The sequence below is a fragment of the Leuciscus leuciscus genome (assembly GCF_965113295.1).
Source record: "Leuciscus leuciscus genome assembly, chromosome: 4".
NCBI classification, from domain to species: domain Eukaryota; kingdom Metazoa; phylum Chordata; class Actinopteri; order Cypriniformes; family Leuciscidae; genus Leuciscus; species Leuciscus leuciscus.
In genome coordinates this window covers 18641661-18660651 of record NC_138728.1, presented here as the reverse complement: position 1 = coordinate 18660651, position 18991 = coordinate 18641661, and the positions used below count along the sequence as shown (strand labels likewise).

Genomic DNA, 18991 nt, shown 5'->3' with positions numbered 1-18991 from the left:
GCAGACAAAAAGCACCTTGGAGAAACTCAACAGCAGTGCAACATATGAAAAGACAATGCAGAAAAGCAGAGCGCATGTGGCGGAAGACAAAACTTGTAGTCCATTATAACATCTACAAAGACAGCCTGCATGCTTTCAATATGGAACTAGGCAAAGCTAGACAGACTTTCTTCTCAAATATTATAAACAGCAATTTAAACAACACACGCACTCTTTTTGCTACTGTAGAGAGACTGACAAACCCCCCAAGCCAGATTCCTAGTGAAATGCTCTCAAACAGCAAGTGCAGTGAGTTTGCTTCTTTCTTCTCTGAGAAAATCAATAATATCAGAAAGGTGATCAGCACATCCTTGAGTTGCGCTGGGGTCAGACAGATCAGACCACCTGAGAAAGTAGTTACTATGTCTGACTTCAAAGAAATTGATGGCAAAATTTTGGAAGAAACCGTACAACACCTTAAAACATCAACATGCGCCCTTGACACACTTCCCACATCTTTCTTCAAAATTGTGCTAAACAGTTTAGAAGCAGATCTTCTAGAAGTGGTAAATGCCTCACTTCTCTCTGGGAGTTTTCCAAACTCCCTGAAAACTGCAGTTGTCAAGCCCCTCCTGAAAAAGAGCAATCTGGATAAGACCATATTAAGCAACTATAGACCGATCTCAAATCTTCCTTTCATAGGCAAGATCATTGAAAAAGTTGTCTTCAATCAGCTGAACAAATTCTTAAGCTCGAATGGATACTTTGATAATTTTCAATCTGGTTTCCGACCGCATCACAGCACAGAGACAGCGCTCATAAAGATAATAAACGATATTCGCTTAAATACTGATTCAGGCAAATTATCAGTGCTGGTACTACTCGACCTCAGTGCTGCATTTGACACTGTCGATCACAACATACTTCTTGACAGGCTGGAAAACTGGGTGGGGCTTTCTGGGATAGTCCTAAAATGGTTCAGGTCATACTTAGATGGGAGAGGTTATTATGTGAGTATAGGAGACCATAAGTCTGAGTGGACATCCATGACATGCGGAGTCCCTCAAGGCTCAATTCTTGCGCCACTCCTGTTCAACCTGTATATGCTCCCAATGAGCCAAATAATGAGAAATAACCAAATTGCTTACCACAGCTATGCAGACGACACACAGCTCTACTTAGCCCTATCGCCTAACGATTACAGCCCCATTGACTCCCTGTGCCGATGCATTGACGAAGTCAACAGTTGGATGTGTCAAAACTTTCTTCAATTAAACAAAGACAAAACTGAAGTTATTGCGTTTGGAAACAAAGATGAAGTTCTCAAAGTGAACACATACCTTCACTCTAGGGGTAAAACAACTAAACATCAAGTCAGGAATCTTGGTGTGACACTAGAGTCAGACCTTAGTTTCAGTAGTCATGTCAAAGCAATAACTAAATCAGCATACTATCATCTGAAAAATATTGCAAGAATTAGATGCTTTGTTTCCAGACAAGACTTAGAGAAACTTGTGCATGCTTTCATCACCAGCAGGGTGGATTATTGTAATGGACTCCTCACTGGCCTTCCCAAAAAGACCATAAGACAGTTGCAGCTCATACAGAACGCTGCCGCTAGGATTCTGAGCAGAACCAGAAAATATGAACATATCACACCAGTCCTCAGGTCTTTACACTGGCTCCCAGTTAGATTTAGGATTGATTTCAAAGTATTATTACTGGTATATAAATCATTCAATGGCCTAGGACCTCAATACATTGCAGATATGCTCACTGAATATAAACCCAACAGATCACTCAGATCATTAGGATCATATCAGCTAGAAATACCAAGGGTTCACTCTAAACATGGTGAGTCTGCTTTTAGCTATTATGCCAGCCACAGCTGGAACCAGCTTCCAGAAGAGATCAGATGTGCTCCTACAGTGGTCACATTCAAATCCAGACTCAAAACACTTCTGTTTAGCTGTGCATTTACTGAATGAGCACTGTGCCGCTGTTCGTCCGACTGTTTGTACTGTACTGTATTTTACTCTATTTTTCTAAACTGTTTTAATTATTCTTATTTCTTTTAATTATTTTAATTTCTCCTATGTCAGCAGGGCATTTAGCCCGAAACTGTAAATGCCCACTCAGAAGGTGATAATGTGAAAGTGATTAATGTGGGTTTGAAAGTAGAACAGTATTTAAATGACGATATTAAAGTTTTCGTCTGAGAAAGAATGTGAACGCAGTGCTAAAGTGCTAAAGAAAGTGAAAAGAACGTGTGAGTAAATGAGGGAGAAAAGAAAGTTAAAGGAAAGTTGATAGATGGAAGTCGTAAGAAGATTGAAGGTTAAAAGAAGGTTGAAAGATTTAAGTCTTAAGGGAATCCTTTGAAAGAAAGATCTATAATAAATATTCTTTTTTATTTTTTAAAAGTACTGTATTTTATTTTATTTTTCTAAACTGTTTTAATTATTCTTATTTCTTTTCATTATTTTAATTTCTTCTATGTAAAGCACTTTGAATTGCCATTGTGTATGAAATGTGCTATATAAATAAACTTGCCTTGCCTTGCCTTGCCTAATGTTTCACAGAATTCCATCGAATGTGGAACTGATAAATAAATGGCTAGCTGCTCTGGATATCTGTACTTCAACGCCTCTCTACAAAATTATACAGTATCGTGTTTGCGAAGAGCATTTTGCACCGGAGGACTACTTTGAAAAAATGGAATATGGGCCCAGAAAGACGGTACTACGTCTGAAAGATACGGCCGTCCCATCCATTTTCAAAGCACAGGCAGAACAAAGTGCACATGTAAGTTGTCTCTTATTACTCTTCCTTATGTTAATCTGTGTCTTTATTCGGTTGTAAGATAGATGCTGAGAAGCTGTATATAGACTACGGTTCATGTGTTGCGTGATATCTCTGCACCCAAGTAGCAGTGCTTCGCCTGTGCTTCCCCCTAATATAGTCCCAAGTCAATATCTTGCTAGGAAATCGCCTAGTGTTAATCTGCATAGCTATTTGTACTTGTGAATACGCAGGCCACAAGAAGTAATTAGGTGTTTTTATTTTATTTATTTTTTATCACTTTTACTCAGGACATGCTAGCTGGCAACAAAGGATTCCATTCATTGTGCTAAGCTAAGCTAGCGCCGACCCTGTCAAACTAAAACAATGCATGCACTGAGACAAAAATGCATTTGCCCACCTACCTAAATGTAGGAAAGAAGGTGAATAAGCCCTATTTAAAAAAACGGTGGAGAGTTCCTTTAACTATTGTGAAAGACCACTTCGCATACTTTTAAATAATATACTTTAAAAAAAATTACAGTACTTAAGTGCAAACTGAATGTAATGTTTTTAACACTTGATTGCATGTTATTTACAATTAAAAGAAAATATATCATATCTTAAATTTATATTAAAGGGATAGTTGACCCAAAAATGAAATCTCTGTCATCATTTACTTACCCTCAAGTTGCTCGAAACCTGTATGATTTTTTTTTTTCTTCTGCTGAACATAAAAGAAGATATTTTGAAGAATATGGGTAACCAAACAGTTGATATGTGCCATTGACTTCTATAGTGACTTCTATTTTCCATACTATGGAAGTCAATTTGGTTTCCCATATTCTTCAAAATATTTTCTTTTGCGTTCAGCAGAAGCAATAGCAAACTGTAACGATCCAAAGATTCAGTCAATTCCTGATGGACAAAATCAAGCCCCTTTCTATATTTTTTCTTGTTTGAGAAGCCGTTTTGAAAAAAAAGAAAGAAAAGACTATATCGCAACTTCCATTTCATGATGATTTTAAGTACACTTCTTTTTCACAAGGTAATACATGCTAACATTAGCAAGAGTGCTACATTTTCCTTTACCACTAAATATTAAGGGTTTAATTTCAGATTTAGTTACATATTTAAAGTCCTAGAAACCACTACTGGAAAAGCTTAAGCTGGTCACTGTGTTTTAGAAACATATTAGCTGGTCTAGGATGACTGGATGGCGGCTGCAAACTAGCAGACCGACTGTCACGTTCCCGAACACAGCTAATAGCTTACGCTGGATTTACTAGAAGGTGAAAATGAGAATGAAAGAAATTCAAAGAGAAAATCATTGAGATAGTCTGTGTGTGAATACTGAGAGGGTCTTAACCCTATTAGCAAGCAGAGCAAATGCTTCCCAGAGAGCGTTTAAGAGAGGAACATGATTAATATTACATGTGCACTGAAATACACAGCCTACATGAAACACACACATTTAGAGAGGAAGAGAGCAGGCGGGGGAAGAGAGTGACAGACAGACGCCTAGAGAGATTGATGGCTATATTCAAATGAAGTCAGAGAACTGACAGGAACCCAATGGAGCGAGACACAGTCTGATGTGAGCCAGTCCACCACAACCACACTCACACTTAAAACTACACACACTTTAACACCACACGCATGGTGTGTGTGTGCTTTAATTCCCAACACCAAACACAACCACAAACAGCCTAGAATGCTTTTGGGATCAATAAATGCAAGAACTGAGTTGCTATTGAGACTCCTTCACCTCTTCACACGAACACAAAAAAGGAAGTCACACAGAACCGACTGGCAATACAAATGAAGCAATGAAAAATCCCTCGCTTTCCCATGAGAAGAACATTTATTGCCGTTTCACTGAAGCCAGACAAAGCTGAAGACATTTCACCGCCGGTCTTACCTAATTTCGGGAGGGAATATTTGACTTTGAAGTAATCCTGGTAAAACTGCAGGAGTCTCTTGGTGATGTGCAGAGCGTAGTCTCCCGATCCGCTCTGGATGGCATCAGGCCTGGCGTACAGCCGAATCTACATCAACACAACATGGGAAGAGAGGGAGAACAAAAGTCAAATTGTGTCAGGTGCTGAATGTACTCTTGTACGGCTCTGGGTTTAGTCCTAACCAATTCCCTCAAGGATAACTTGAAAGAGTAATCCTTGGTGAAAATATCTGCCAAATGCTTCATCTGGCTTGTGAATTTTGCATTTGTCTTTCAAGTGCACTTTTTGCCACCCCTCAAAAGTGTGTGAGGCATTAAAAAGTATTACTGTCACCTAATCCACATGTAAAAAAAACTTGTATTTTCTGTAGATAGCAGGCAGATGAGCTCATATTCAGTATTTTTAATTAAAAGATTTCCAACGAAGAATTAATCTACCCATAATACCCTGAAGAGAGATACAACAATTAGAGAACTTTTGCATATTGAAGAACAGTCCACACATACAGTATAATGCATTGAGAATGACATAGTAAGCTGACAAAATAAACTTTTAATATATTGCTTTTTTATTTATAATGAATATTTTGTACCGTATTTTTTTTCTGATTTGATTTAGTAATTTGCCGTGCTTCATGGGATGAGTAGTTCATTTACTCATAAAAGAAGTAGTCTTGTTCCTTCCAGTTTTCATAAACTTGTTTTGTTTAAATCAAAGTTTGTAATTGTGTGATTTACCTTAGAGCTTTGATACATGGCTTAATCTTTTATCTTTAATCTTTTAATTTGTCTAAAATTCTTATTGATGGGGTGGGGTGGGGGGGTGGGGGGGGGTCTATTTGAGTTATGGCGCCTTTAAATTAGTTGTTTACATTTTCATAAACCATCATGTTATAGACTAGCTTATGAAACATAAGCTTACGAGCTTATGTAAACATCTTTGCTAATTTCCATCAATTTTAAAGCTGCAGTTTATTAAAATAGCATTTTAGACATTTATCTGTGGAAACAAATTAGATTTCCAGGAAAAAGCAAAGACAAAGCATTTTCATTATTGAAGATCCTTTATTCTGTATTTACAATTATATGTGTGTGAGAGGGAAGAGAAGTGTGAAAGAAAATGTGTGAGGTGTGGCTCTGTGGGAAATGTATTCTCACAGTAAAAATGATCTTGGTCTCTTTTAGCCGAAGGCTGATGCACAGCTTTCTGAACGGGCATCCATCCAGTCAGAATGAATGTCCTCCTACACTAACAGAGTTACCGTGCAAAACAAGCCTTTGTTTCAGAGCCTGGCAGCAATGCACATTGAATTATGTGTTGTTTACATCACATGTTGCAACCGTATCGATCAGCTCTATGTCTGATATAAAGATGAATGGACGGCTGTGGAAATGATTCAAAGCTCAATCAAATCTATGTGATTTTAGATCAACCTGTAATTAGACAAAGTACTCAAGTTGACAATCAAGAGAAGCTTCATTAATTAGCCATTGTGGAGATTGTTCAATCTGACTCTAGTGACTGATTTATTTGGTTTTGTTGAAGGCAGCTTGACAGAGACTTAAATGGGGTTAATTGAACTTTAAAGGCCCACTGAAGTGCATTGAAACACGCAGCATACAATGTGTTGACGTAATTTCCACTGATGGGACATATCGAACAGCTCCTCCCCTTTTTTAAAATAGCGAATAGCTTTTAGTTTATATCACAGCTCAGCCAGAGCCATTGACCTCGGTAAAGCCAAAGTTTCCTCCTTATCTCTAACCATTTCTCCTTCTCATCTCCTCCATATCGCTTTAAAATACAGCATTCTGTGCAGAATTCAAATGGGTGCGATACGTTTTGCATCAACTCGCGCACGTGATCCGATCTGTGCTATCGTGTCTCTGGACTGGAGCAGACTGTGTGCACGCTGCGGCGGTTCACGTGACACTAATGTGAAACCAAACTTCATTCGCCCCAATGGAAAGCATATTTACACTCTTTGAATCGTTCTCTATCCCCTATATAGTGAACTATGTGCCATTCACCATATAGAAAATAGTAATTGTGTGAACAAATGACCGATTTATTTAAATAGACCGCATATTTATAGTGTAAGGGGTGGGACGCTTTTTAGACCATTTGATTGGACAGAAACCGAAGTGCAGAGTGATGTCATCAAAATCATTGATCCATATTGGTGGAAGTGAGAGATTGTAAGTTTTAAATTTGCTTATATTGTCTAAATGAAAATTTTGTAAAATGTTTTGATTGCATGGGGACTTTAATAGAGAGTCTCTCAATGAGTGGCTGCTCAACATTGATCCACAAACAAAATCTTCCTGATGAAAAGATGAAGCTTTAGTTAACACACTCAAAAATGACAAGGAGCACATGACCGTAGTAAGTTAAGTGACTTAAGTGACCTTGAGTTAATAACCTGTTGAGTTATTACCAAGGCCGCCTTAATGCACGGGCTTACCTGGGCTGAAGCCCAGGGGCCTCCCAAGTTCAGGGGCCTCCCATGTTCAGGTTTATGATGAGCTGAAAAGGTCATATTGTTTTAACTTGTCAGATTTTGTCGCTGTATGTCGCTAGTCGCTTGTGGACGTTGGTAGTGCTGTCGCTCTAATGTTATTGTTATGGTGCGTTCACACCAAATGCGAAAAGAGCGTCTGGCGCGAGTGATTTCAATGTTAAGTCTATGCAAAGACGCGTTTATGCGCGTCTAGAGGTCCCGTGGCGCGAATGAGGCGTTACGGTTCGTGTCCGCTCAGTGCCGCTAACGTCTCCGCTTTGGGGTGTCTGTTGCGAGTGTGTTTAATCGACGTTTTTTTCAACACACGGACAGTATAATCATCAGCGATGCACGCGATTACATTTAGAAATAGACAAGCTTTGTTTCCACCAATGCACCAAGCAATGATCCTTTCAATTTTATAAACTTTTATAAACCCAGCCAATATAATCACAATGAACACATCCAAAATAAAATCTTTAACATGTAGGCTATATAACAACTGCAAAGCGTCTAATTTGTAAACAAAATGATTTACGCACTAAATCCAGAATAAACTCACTGAGACTGTCGATAGTTTATTTTCCGTGCATCATTTTATTATATCCATGTTTGTGGTTAGTTACTGTCAAATCATATAAAACAGTGAAATCGCCCTCGAACTCTTCTGTCTCTCCTGCACTCGAGACGGTGACGGGGGCTGAGCTCCACTGAAAGGCTTCTTTCCTATTGGTTGTCGCTCGCGAAAATCGCTTCTCATTTGCATAAAGTTGAAATTTAGTTGCTGTGTGTGGTTGTTAAATAAAGTGTCTTGTGTTTATGTGCTCAGTGATATGTTAATAACAATATTAAAATTAAAAACAATATATAAAAAAAAAAACTCACTGTTGTAGGTCTCGAAAGAAACTAATGCATTATGTGATGTAGATTACCTATTACACTTTTTTTTAAATGAGACTCTATTAATCGAGGGGATGGGGGGCCTACAAAACCTCTCAGCCCCGGGGCCTAACATTAGGTTAAGGCGGCTCTGGTTATTACACTATACATGTCTATATGTGAGAGATACTTCAGGCACAAATGCATTGCTATAAAGGTCCAAACTGTGCCATAAAAACTGCAATGTGTGAAATGTATCTTCTTATTTTACAAAATATAATTCCCTGTTAGAAAGTCTATCTAGTCACCAGCTTGTGTTGTTTAGACCAGTTTGACTGGTTTAACAGCCTGACAGCACGAAACCAGAATAAATCAAGATGGACATTCATGCTGCTAAACCCACATAGACGTTTGAAGGCATTTGTATTCTACTGCTAAAACCATAATTGTGTCCACTAAATGCAGTAAACATGCTTTTCTGATCAGGCTGAGTAATTTCATGAATATGTAATGAGAATATTTAGTATAGTGGTGTTGAATATTGATTAGATATTACAAGAACATTTGTAATTTTAATGATAAAATAAATAAAAACTGACTGACACTAAACCAGTGCATTTAATAGCGGCTGCTACCGTGTTATGAATGAAATGTGCTGCTTTAAGACAATCAGTTTCTCTTATTTTAGCACTTTAACTAATATAATACAATAAGTATAAAATGATGCATGGTCAGAAAGGGAAACCCTGTTGAGTGTTAGTATTTGTTTGTTTGAGAAATCACGAGTCTGAAGTCTCTAAGGGTCAAATTGCAATATGTGATGCACTACTTCAGCTGGACAATAACTTTTTCTAGAGCTGCTGTAAAACCAAAGCAATCTCTGTTCCATTAATTTCCTATTATCACTGTAAAGCTGCTTTGAAAGGATCTGTATTGTTAAAAGCGCTATATAAATGAAGGTGACTTGACTTGACTAGAGAGAGTACAGTGGTCAATACAGGCTAAACAAAGGTCACGTTCACTAAAACAGAGGCGTGTGAAGATGAAGACTCAGCATTATTTACACACAGCAGCAGGTTGACTAAACAATGTAGGTTGGTGAAGATAGATGAAACAAACATCCAAGCTTAGACTTCAAATCATATTGGAGAGCGGGCCACAGACAGCATGATCATTTATTTTCTGGTTTGGAAAATACATTTTTCTCCAGATATTGTTAGACATTACTCCCAGAGGTTGCAGAACATACAGGGTTGTATCTGAAATGTCTTGGTCATAACAGAACATAATGCAAGATATGGAACATTAAAGTTAAATTGTATTCATTCAAAATTGCTAGTTATACTAGTCTTTAGAGAGCATTCAAGTTACAATCTGATTTTATAGTAGAACAACCAATACAAATCAACAATTAGCAGTTATGTTCATGTTAATGGAGTAGGTTTTATGAGGAATTGCTTAAGACTGTAAACAAATTAAGCACCTCTTAACCAATGAGCTGAACCACTTAAATTTCCATTAAATTGAATGAGCTGCCCAACATTCAAACTGAACAAATAAACAAACAGAACCAATAAAAAACATAGCAAACATCCAAGCACAAAGAATAAAAATTAACTTACCAAACACCCTATCAGAACAAACAAACAAAAACTTTCAATTAAGAGAACACAATCCAAACAAAACCATTTAACAAACATTACCAATACACAAATAAATATACAAGCAAAAAAAAAATACAAAAAAATAAAGAAAACAATAAACAGAGCCGAGGTCAATAAACAAACAGAACCTACATCCAAACAGAACATATAAATAACAAACATATACAGAACATACAAATAACAAACATACCAAACAACCAAGCACAGACAAACAAACAAACAAACAGATCCATCAAACTAACAGAGAAAATATCCAAACAAAATTATTTATCTAACTGAACCAATAAACAAACATACCAAATACCAAAGCAGACAAAAAAGAAACAGAACCAATACACAAACAGAACCTACATCCAAACAAAACCATACAAACCTGCCAAAGACTCAAGCGGAGCCAAAAAACAAACCAACAGAACACTTAAACTAACAGAACAAAGATCCAAACAAAACCATTAAAGTCCGTGTGAACCGGAAGTTGCAAATGACTTTTCTCCAGTGTTGTGACGTATTTCCAAGTGAAACGGAATATTGAACAGAGGGCAGAGTTTTACTTTAGTGCTCCTCCTCTCCATCTCTGCTCATAGCAGACTAACGGTTTGAGGGGAGTGGTTAAGCGTTTTTCAACCCAAGCCGTCAAGCCCAAGCGGGAAGGAAGTCGACCGGAAGTTGAAGCCGGCCGCGTGCCACCATCTTGTAGCAGAACTTCACCTGCTGTTAGCATCCCATTGACTCCCATTCATTTTGGCGTCACTTTGACAGCGAATAACTTTACATCTGAGGCGTTTGAAGACTCCATTTGTCCATTATTTATTTCTAAAGAAACACGACAATGTATAAAATGCTCCATAACCTTGTAGCTTACATTATGGCCCCGTAAAAACAGTTTTTGTAAAAGTAGGCTAACGATTGCGTCATAACCACGCGACTCTCTGTCGCACAGTAGAGAGATTACCGTATTGACGGGAGGAGAAGCTCGCAGGCAATCGGGGGGACGTGGAGGCCAAATGACAAAATAATTAATCAGAATATCTAGCAAAAGTTTCTCCTGCTCCTAGCTCATGGAAACCTCCTACTCACGCTCTCCGTCTCTGCGAGAATGATTCAGATTTCTCATGCCACAGCCACTAGAAGACAGACGGGTTGCTCACGTCACATCTACGTCATCAAGCTCAGTTTGAGTCTGCACGTCAGGAACGGAAGTCCTAACGTATAAGCCCATTTCTTATACTGTCTATGGTCAAGCCTACGTCATCAGAAAAGGAACGCCATTCCAGACCGGAAGTAACTTTTCAGACTTTGATTAAAGATTACCACGGCAAACAATTTTTTTCTGTATTAACTTGCACGGATTAATTGTTCATCACAAGACTAGGGTCAATTTTGATTTCATGCCGACTTTAAGCAAACAGAAACAATATCTAAACAGAAACAATAAACAAACAGAACAAAATAACAAACATGCCAGACTCAAGCAGAGCCAAAAACAAGCAAACAAACAGAAGCTTTAAACAAACAGAACAAAGATCCAAACAAAACCATTAAACAAACAGAAATGAACAAATCCCAAATGCAACCATTAAGCAATCAAAACCAGCATCCAAACAACCAAAAAACAAACAGAAATAAATGTATAAACTGAAGGGAAAAAAATAGAATCAATAAGCAAACAGAAACAATAAACAAGCAGAATGAACAAAAAACAAGTTTGATTTTATCTGGGATTTGATTGAAAACATGGATGGAAACATGTTAGGCCATCATATTATTGGATATTATTTTTCTCCACGCATGCAACCTTGTTTACATTACAAGGAAAGCAATTTCAAAAGGCAGAGACAATTATTACATTTCTTTAGAAAAAACATACACTAAGAGTATTTCATTTTGTCATTAATATAAAGTTACAAAGGCACTTCTAATGTTATTAGTTCATCCTTAAACCCATCTCACTAATAATTTAGCACTTTTTGCATTTTTGTTTGGCCTTCACGGTTTATAATATAATTATTTGACTGTAAAGGCTTGTTAAACAGTAGCCTACTATATCATTTTTTCATCATGGCTCATTAAATCCTTAAGTACAAATATAAGCGCACAGCTGCAGGTTAGATGACAACAAAAAACAAGCCTGCAATTTGCAAGAAATACAATCTCATGCATCATTACTAAACTGGGTATGAGGGAAAGATAAGTCAAATGTGTCAATAACTGTATAACAATAAATGTATATAATTAAAATTCATTGTGTAAAAACCCTAAGTAAAACTGTTCAACTGGCCAAAGGGGAACAGGTCATTTGAAACCCATAATACATAATGCCCAACCAATTGCTGCCGGTGTGCCGTGATTTTTACACGTGTGTGTGGTAGATCAGTGTTTCCCCATAAACCCAGAGTAATAACTCCACTCTCCTCTCCAACGTTCCTCTCCCACGATCTTTCCTCTCGCTCCGCACAGCCGAATCTGTGTGATGAATGGAGCGAGGGGGCGACCCTGCCGCTTTAATGTGATTGATGGGGACTCTAGCGTGCGGCTAACCGCTACAAGCCACAGTGTGGGTATAAACGCCCCAGATAGAAGCACACACTGCAGTCAGAGATGATTTGATATAAAGGAGAGCGCGGTCATGCTGAAGGAGATCGATTAATTACACTAATATGAGGAGGAGGCCGGCCAAGGGCAACAGCAGGAGCCACTGAGGAAGCCGTCAGGAAGTGTCTAATATGACTGAACGTGATATCAGTAACGCAGCTCATTAACTGAGTCTCTCTAATGGCAGACAGATGAAGCTGCTTAGAATCTGAGGATTCAGTGTAAAAAAAAAAAGAACATTTAAGTGCATGTGATGAAAGTGATACAACAAACAACGTTCCTGTATTTTATATAAAACCTGGAATTTGTATCATGAACACAATCCTGGACATGAGCATAAGTGGACACCAGTTGCACACATGACTGTTACTCTTTTAATAAACACGTATATGACTTTGTGGACACTGGACTAATGTTAGAGGAGACAAACATTTCCATTATCCACTGTGTAACCATTATATATTGATTATAGAAACGTACTGTAAAATACGCATCGACTGTGAGCAAGATAATATGTCTATTTTTAAACTTGCTTTCTTGGCAGCTTCCTTCTGGGAGAATCCCGAGTGAGATGAAACCTCACAGGTCACGGATTTGGAAAACTCTGCATAAATAGCAGAGCATTAAATACATAATAACGCTGTACACATGAGACTCGAATAACAATTAATATTAATCGACTTTGACGTTAGTCTGTTGCTAAGCTAATGATTCAATACGCTAATGAACTTAAAGATACATAGCAGTAGCACACATAAATATTGGGTAAAGTAGTCCATTTTTAATTAGATTAAACTATGTTATCGATCATTTTTGCTACTTAATATTTTTGTGGAAACTGTGATTAAAAAAATGTATTCCAGGATTTTTTTGATGAACAGAAAGTTTAAAACAACAGCATTTATTTGAAATAGAAATCTTTTGTAACATTATAAATGTCTTTACTGTCACTCTTGATCTACTTTTGATCAATCAAGTGTATATTTTCTAAGTACACATTGATTTCCCTCGCCATTTTGGATTGACTTTATTACTGAGCTCAGTGCAATGCATTCTGGGATTGCCTTCACTTTGAAGCATACATGAGGTGCTGCCTTAGAATTTGGCAAATGAAGCAGAAAACCTTCTGAACAGCCTTCATGTCAGAAGCACATCTGAGATGCTTTAAATGCTGCTCTCTAGGTTTTAGAAAAGAAGTTATAAAATAATAAAATCTCAGTATACTGTTTGTAACTTTAAGTTTAAGGGTCTGAAAACGCGACTCACCACGACTCCGTTGTCTGTAACTGCTTCTCTGTAGGTGAAGTTGCACACGGCCCAGGCCAGGTAGTACGTGGACATGCGGGGCGTCCTGGAGAAATGGTTGGTCACCCATCCGTCCTCCTCAGACGTTGAAGACTCCACTGGCATGTTGGACAGAGACTGATACGAGCTCTCGTGTTTCAGACTCACTCTGAATGTGGCTTTATAGATGGGCTCGTCGAAACACGGGAAGGCCTTTCTAGCGTGAGTCGGTGAGAACTGCGTCACCGCAAGAAACCTGCAGAATAAGAACATGAGAGAGGTAAGAGGAAAGAAAACTCTGCTGAAACATATGCTATTCAACTAGTCAAGGAGTCAACAGTGGAAAGTCATAATTGGTTGTCACATGACTTTCCTGAATGTAAATTATCTCTGTCTTCCATCCCTGTTCACATCGCTGTGCATTTATATCACACTAATGAGCTTTCTGGAGTGAAGACTGTTAGAGCTTTTTAACCACAGCAACTAAATCACATCAAATGTCAGCATAACATAAGAGATACTACACAGAAATAATGATATATCTGACATCTGCATGTCACAGCTGTAAACATTAAACACATCTGTGACGGCAAAATGTCAACAAATTGACAGCGTGAATCTATTTAGATGGCAAGAAAATAATAAAAAGCTGTCAAATTGTTCTTACTAATCTACATACAGACACATTTAGGACATCAGAATCAGAACTGAGTCTGAGTATCAAAGTAAAGAAGTTAGAGAGCTGGAAAAGCGGTTCTTATTAAGAAGAAAGAGTGAGCTGCATTCCAGAAAGCTGCATTAACGGATATTAAAACTTGTATCAAACCTCACAGGGAGGAATTTTCCTTCACCACCCACAGCATGACCATCAGACGGGGGAGGAGGGGTGTTCTGCTCGCTCCTGCATTTCTGTCACAACTTTTTACTCTCATTAGCAGCCATTCATGCAGGAGCAATCTATAATGAGTCTATAATGTCCCATCTGTTTACCTCCTCTTCATTTCATTCACACTTTATAGATGCTAGTACCATATAAACATCTTTACACTATTTAAAGATCAGGACCAGACAGGAGGTGATGAGAAATCAGACAACTAACAGACACACAGGAGGAGATTCTACAGGGATGGTAGAGTGAAATTCCCTGCAGTGAAACACATGGAAGTGTTTGAGTTTGTTGGAGATGTTTTATACATGCGCATTATGACATCACTGACGTGCAATGCGAGGTTGAAGTCAAATGTGTGAAGAGGAAGAAGGAAAAACTGTTGAATCTCTGAAGAGACCAGAGGATCAGTTCAGATCAGAACAACACTCCTGCGCTCATGTCTAACTACATCAACACAAGTATTTCCTCAATCCAGCGAGATCCCGCTGTTCAGTGTTCATGAATATACGAGCAGCCAGCAGGCGCTGATTACACTAAACTGAAGGATCTTCACAGCCTGTGGAGCTGAACAACATCAACATATACTGAATTTATCTCAAAGGTGCTCTTCAATGGATATTACGATATCAAGACCTCACAATAAAGTTTAAGTAAAAGAAAGAATCGCCCTGAGCCTTTAACATGCTGTGTTTACAGCTGAAAGGAAGCAGAAGGTTCAGCCGTTATTGAAAAGACAAGGAGGAAACTGGTGGACAGACAGAAGGGTTATGAAGTGTGTCTATGAAAGCGAACCCTTCAGGGTAAAACAAGGCTTAAACATGTCTCAAATACAGGAAAACCTGCGGGCAAAGATTCAGACATGAGCCATTTTTCCCTCAGAGGACAAAGAGTCAGAAGCCGGAAAACAAGAGCAAGAAGTTGATATTTTGTGAAATCACTGTGAATATGAGACTGTAAACGGCTGTAAAACTAGTCAACACACATATATGAGTTTCTGTTAATCAACTGTGCATCTTAAAGAGTTATATAAGATTATAACTACTGATCTGAAGATTTTCAAACATAAAAATGGGTTGTTGTTTAAACAGGAGCACATATGAACTGAACACTTGAATTGTCTAATCTGTTTATATTATATTGATGGATTATCTGTTTATATATTGATTATATCAATATACTGTTTTTAAATTAATGCGTAATGATAGTAACTGCAGAAATAGTTTATTTTTTAAGGTTATTTTTGATGTAAATCTATCTATGTGTGGGTTTATGAACGTTTATCAAAGTGCTGGCAAACTCCCCATGATTATATGCGAGTCTCAGTGTGTGCCAGTAAATGAGACATTGAGTCCAGTGTCAGTCACAGCTGTGACTTCAGTACCCAGAGGTTTAACTAGTGTTCAGATCTGTGTGACCTCTGACCTCCCTGAACACTGAGGAACAGTTACTGTCTGAGACCGAGATGTAAAAATTACATACACATAATAATGCTAGACTAGAATTTACAGGTGAACGGCCTAACCTAAAGATGGATTTAAAGGGATAGTTCACCCAAAAATTTAAATCTTGTCATAATTTACTCACCCTCAAAATGCTCCAAACCTGTATGAGTTTCTTTCTTCTGTTGAACACAAAATAAGATACTTTAAAGAATGTTGGTAACCAGACAGTTGACGGTGGCCATTTCCATATTAATAAAAAATACTATGGAAGTCAATGGCTACAATGTCAACCGTCTGGTTACCAACATTCTTTAAAATATATTATTTCGACGCAGTGTTCAACAGAAGAAAGAAACTCATACAGGTTTGGAGCAAAGGGTGATGCTCATCTTAACTGCGCGTAAGTAAATGATGACAAGATTTTTTTTTCATCATTTTTGGGTGAACTATCCCTTTAAAGCTGTTAATTTTATGGTTGAAGATTCAGAGATTATGTTTGTTTTTCTTGGGGCATGCATCTATCTTGATGTTTGTGATTGTTAAACATGTCACCTCATGTGTTGTATTTTTACTGGCACTCATCTATGACAATGCATGACAAGCATTAGAATAAATAATCATCACAAAATAAATAAACTGCTAATAAATGAACCTCACATAAAATAAAATACAACCTAAATAAAACACCAACTATGGTTAATGTTAGGCTACTATAGTAAAACATATTATGTACATACTAAATATACTTTTTAAAGAATTTAACGAGTTGTTTAAACTCTCTTTACCTCCTACAAAACCAATCATGGTAAGCATAGTTTTTTTTGGTAAAATAACAATACAGTTATCATTGTTACTGCTGTAAAACTTTGGTAACTTGGAATTAAAACATGATAGTGAAATTCTTATTTGAATGAGATCCCATATTAATTTATTGTGATTTAGCCTAACATTAATTAATTTCAGCCAAAACACGGCTTGGTTTAAGTTGTGTTTAACTGCGCATAAGTAGCAGTATCAGTATCAGTAGTTCCCATGGCAACAGCAGGACATTATCAACACCTGATCATCATATGAAAGACTTTTTTGAGACGGACACTGAACCTCTTTTACCTTCTTTCTCCATTCAGCGTGTACGAGCTGCGGAAGAAGCCCAAGAGCTCGTGCTCGATGTTCGCGTGAAAGGTGATGTTGATCTTGTATGTTCTGAGGGGCTTCATCTCTCTGTGCAGCGCGATCACAAACACCTGCTTGGGCTGATAGTGGAAGCGGCGCTGGATCCTCATGACGCCCGCTTTCTTACTGTCCGAAAACACCAGCACTTTCTCCACCTCCAGCCGGTCCGTGTGCAGCACGATCAACTTCGTGGAGTTGACGCATTCAAACTCGATGTTCACCTCGCCGGAGAAGCTGAAGTTCTCCATGTTCACGGACAGTCGGAGGTCGTAGTGTCGCGGGCGCAGGGTGGTCGGTAAGCGCAGATTTCTCCAGGGCTGCTGGCCGTCCTCTGTGTCTCTGTGACTGATGTTCCCGTCCCGGGACTGTTTCCACTTACTGTTGCTGGAGCCGTTCGCGGCCAGAGCCCCGCTGCTCTCCGCGGCGCATCTCTCGAAGCTGACGCTCAGCGTGATGGCGATGGCCGTGACGATGATGAGGGTCAGGATGGAGATGGCGAACCCCAACACCAGCCTCTTGTGAACAGTGATGTGCTGTTCGGTCGTCCGGGGCCGGACCACCACGCTGTCGGCCCACTGATCGGACAGAGCCCGTCCGTTCCTCATGCTTGCGTCCTCGATCCCCATTATATGACGAACCTGATGTGTTTTATATTCATCATCAGCCTCCGTTCATGCGGTGCAACTTCAGATTTAAAGGCGCGAAATGAGGAGAATATCCCGCGAAACACGCAGAACGCAGAATAACTGCGGATCGATGATCTCGAGACTAGATTTCTGTGAATCAGAAGTTCGTCCGGTCAGATGCTGGAGCTCATCGAGTCCTTTCGCACATCCATTTCTCCTCTGACTTCAGTCTGATGTGGATGAAGGTCCAGCACCTGCTTCCTGATCAGTGTTGTGAAACTCTCTTCTCTCTGTTCATTTCTCCTGCCTCCATCATCATCGTCGTCCCTGTTTCTCTCCTCTCTGATGCATCATCCTCTCTTTCAGCCAGTGGGCTGTGCTCTCTCTCTCTCTCTCTCTCTCTCTCTCTCTCTCTCTCTTCTCTCTCTCTCTCTCTCCATCTAATGTTCAGTTAAACCACATTTAATTAAACAGTGAAATATTCAGACAGGCTGATGTTACTCTCTCCTCTTTCACACATTTAAAATTGCTGAGTTGCATGAATATTAAACAGATATTGACATTGAACATAAATTAAATGAAAATATGAGACACGCATTTGAGACATGTACATGTCAAACTTTTACAGCAGCGCTATGGCAGTATTTTCAACAGTGTTTATTACACATTGCACAAATACATTTGAGCATGTCTGTTGTGTACTTTCACAACAAAAGCGTGAAATTGGATGTGTGATTATTCATTCAATAAACTGTATTGAGGTTGTGTGGGGTAGTCAAATGAGTCTTCCTTTTGAGTATACTCTATGTGTAATCAGTAAAATGAAGCAGTTTAGTGTTGTGCAGTAGTGCGTTATTTCAGTGTCTGTGTAGCTGGGTAAGGTTTCAGTTTTATAAACCTGTAAACTGAAAGCTGCTGTCCATGGTGCTGAATCAAGCAAGACCATCAAATCAGTTTCCTGAGGGGTGTAATTTTTGCGCCACTAGTGCAGTAAAAATAATAAATAATTATTGTTTTCCGGCAGGGTTTTCTTAAATTCTATGTCCCAAATGGTTGAACAAATTGGAAGTAAAACAGCATTTATTTGGTTTTCTACCTGTGCATGCAGCTTCCATCCTCAAAAGATTTCATTAATGACCTTAACTCCACCTTCACTTCTCCCCTCCATCTTTTCTGCCACTCATTCCTCTCAGTACATCTGTCATTGTTTCATAAAGGAAG

The 18991-nt window shown here is 38.6% G+C and overlaps 1 protein-coding gene across 1 annotated transcript in view; it reads right to left on the bottom strand.

Moving 5' to 3' along the window:
- Positions 1-18180, bottom strand: part of LOC309497858 (thyrotropin-releasing hormone-degrading ectoenzyme-like) — a 154176-nt gene extending 135996 nt beyond the window's left edge. Inside the window, exons 1-3 of the mRNA XM_082168202.1 lie at positions 17082-18180; positions 13623-13896; positions 4682-4808 (exon numbers count right to left, since the gene is read on the bottom strand). Coding sequence (XP_082024328.1) covers positions 4682-4808; positions 13623-13896; positions 17082-17770 — 1090 coding nt within the window. The 5' untranslated portion in view covers positions 17771-18180. The remainder of the gene's footprint in view (positions 1-4681; positions 4809-13622; positions 13897-17081) is intronic.
- Between the last annotated feature and the right edge of the window lie 811 nt (positions 18181-18991).